This window comes from Plectropomus leopardus, unplaced genomic scaffold (genome assembly GCF_008729295.1).
Source record: "Plectropomus leopardus isolate mb unplaced genomic scaffold, YSFRI_Pleo_2.0 unplaced_scaffold23092, whole genome shotgun sequence".
Classification (NCBI taxonomy): Eukaryota; Metazoa; Chordata; class Actinopteri; order Perciformes; family Serranidae; genus Plectropomus; species Plectropomus leopardus.
The window spans coordinates 162-2054 of NW_024625039.1; the positions used below are offsets into that span (position 1 = coordinate 162).

The window sequence follows — 1893 nt, forward strand, 5'->3', positions numbered from 1 at the left end:
GGAGCAGATAAAGACAAAAGACGACAGGCCCAAGAATGGACCCCTGGGGGACTCCGTATGACTGAAATTTATCAAGGCTAACAGAAACACCTCTATCAGACAGGACTGAAACCACTCCAGAGCAACGATTAATAATGAGTCACAACGTATTATTTGGGTGGATCCAACCTTTAAACTATAAGCAATGAATCATCGTATTTTTTGGGTGGAATCAATCTTTTAATTATAAAAAACAATAGTCACAGTATTATGTAGGTGGAATCACCCATTAAAACAATAAATAATGAATCAGAAAGTAGTATCTGGGTGGAATCAGTCTTTAACATTATACATAATGAGTCATAAAGTATTATTTGGGTGGAATAAACTTTCAAAACTATAATGAAAGTATTTGGATTCAATACTGTCCTGTTTGCACTTTTGCAGTCATTCAAGTCAGCGGGTGGCGCTGTGGCCAAACACTCCCGAAGCGGCGGTTCTGAAAGTGCAGCTTCTGCTACTGCAGCCATGTAGTATTGTTAGTGTTTGTATAAAAGTTTATTTTGTCGTGTTAAAACATGCCTGTGTGTCAGACTGACTCGTACTCTCTCTCCCAGGCGGTGTATCTGTCCATCAGGTTTCGGGCGGAGGGTTTGGTGTGCGTGATGACTTCCAGGAAGTCGGCTGTTGTCACAGTGTCCAGGTGGATGGCAGGCATGTCAGTGTCGCCTGTAAAGAAGAACCCCAGTGAGGCTACGGTGTGGTATTCAGGGACACTTGAAACCGAAAATATGTCTGTTTTTGGGGGTTGTCCTCTCATGTGGTCGTAGGTGTGTTGTCCTACCGTCCTGATGTGTCTCCAGAGCGTCAAAGATCTTGCGGACTGGTCTCATGGCAGCTTCCTTACACACCAGTCTTACGTCAGAGCCAGAGTAACCCTCCGTCTCCTGAAACAGACAAACCGGCAACATACTGAGAGAATTTCATTAAATGCCAATTGTTGCTGTTAATGAATGTATACTTAATAAATAAAATGTAACATAATTATGTTTTTACACTTATATATTATATTATATACAAATTTTATTCTATTTATATTTTCTTATTTATTTTGTATCATGTATTTATGATCTATTTATTCTTTAACACACTCATTTATGTATATTAGTATGCGTATATGGGTGAATGTGTGCATATATGTATACGTGGGTGAAAGTATGTGTGGAAGTTAGTTTGTTGTTATATACACGTAGGAGTGCATGTGTGTATGTGCATGTGTGTATGTATTATTTTATATTACTTTCTAATATTATTTCATTTACTTTTCTAAGTAAGTTTTCTGGTTTAAAAAGGCAAAAACAACAAAAGGAGGAGTATTGATGAAATGTTGGTTCAAAACTGTTTCAATCATATCAAGATTATATAAATATGTTTATAATCAACAGCAAAAAAGTCACAATGTCATGTATGCAATACTCTGAGAATTTAAAAAAAAAAGTAAAATAGATAGATGACTAAATGAAAGTTAAATTGTCTGAATGAGTCTTGCTGCAACACACCTTGGCCAGAGTTTCATAGTCCAGCTCAGTTCGTAGCTCCACCCGTCCTGTGGAGCTGAGCGGAGGCAGCCAATGAGAGATCATCGCTTGGCGAGCTGGCAGGGAGGGAAGACTAACGAGGATCCTCTTGTCTAACCTTCTCAGCATGGCGTGGTCCAGTTCCCTGAGAGAGGAGCAGGAGCGGTTACACATCTGTAGACAGCAGTTCATTTGTTGTCAACTTCTTGCATGAATAGTCTAATTAATATACATTTTCTGCTATTTGTTTTCATTATTTATGTTAAAAATGCATACAATTCAATAAAGTAAAAAAAAAAAACACCTATAGACATTTAAAATAATAAATAAAACCATG

At 37.7% G+C, this 1893-nt stretch overlaps 1 protein-coding gene across 1 annotated transcript; it reads right to left on the reverse strand.

The window, feature by feature from the left end:
* Positions 1–310: 310 nt before the first annotated feature.
* Positions 311–1692, reverse strand: LOC121966098 (katanin p60 ATPase-containing subunit A-like 2). The gene is made up of 3 exons (XM_042516200.1): positions 1539–1692; positions 824–926; positions 311–708 (listed from the first exon to the last, which is right to left on the reverse strand). The coding sequence occupies exons 1-3, from the start codon at positions 1683–1685 to the stop codon at positions 569–571; spliced, it is 390 nt and encodes a 129-aa protein (XP_042372134.1). The 5' UTR covers positions 1686–1692; the 3' UTR covers positions 311–568.
* Between the last annotated feature and the right edge of the window lie 201 nt (positions 1693–1893).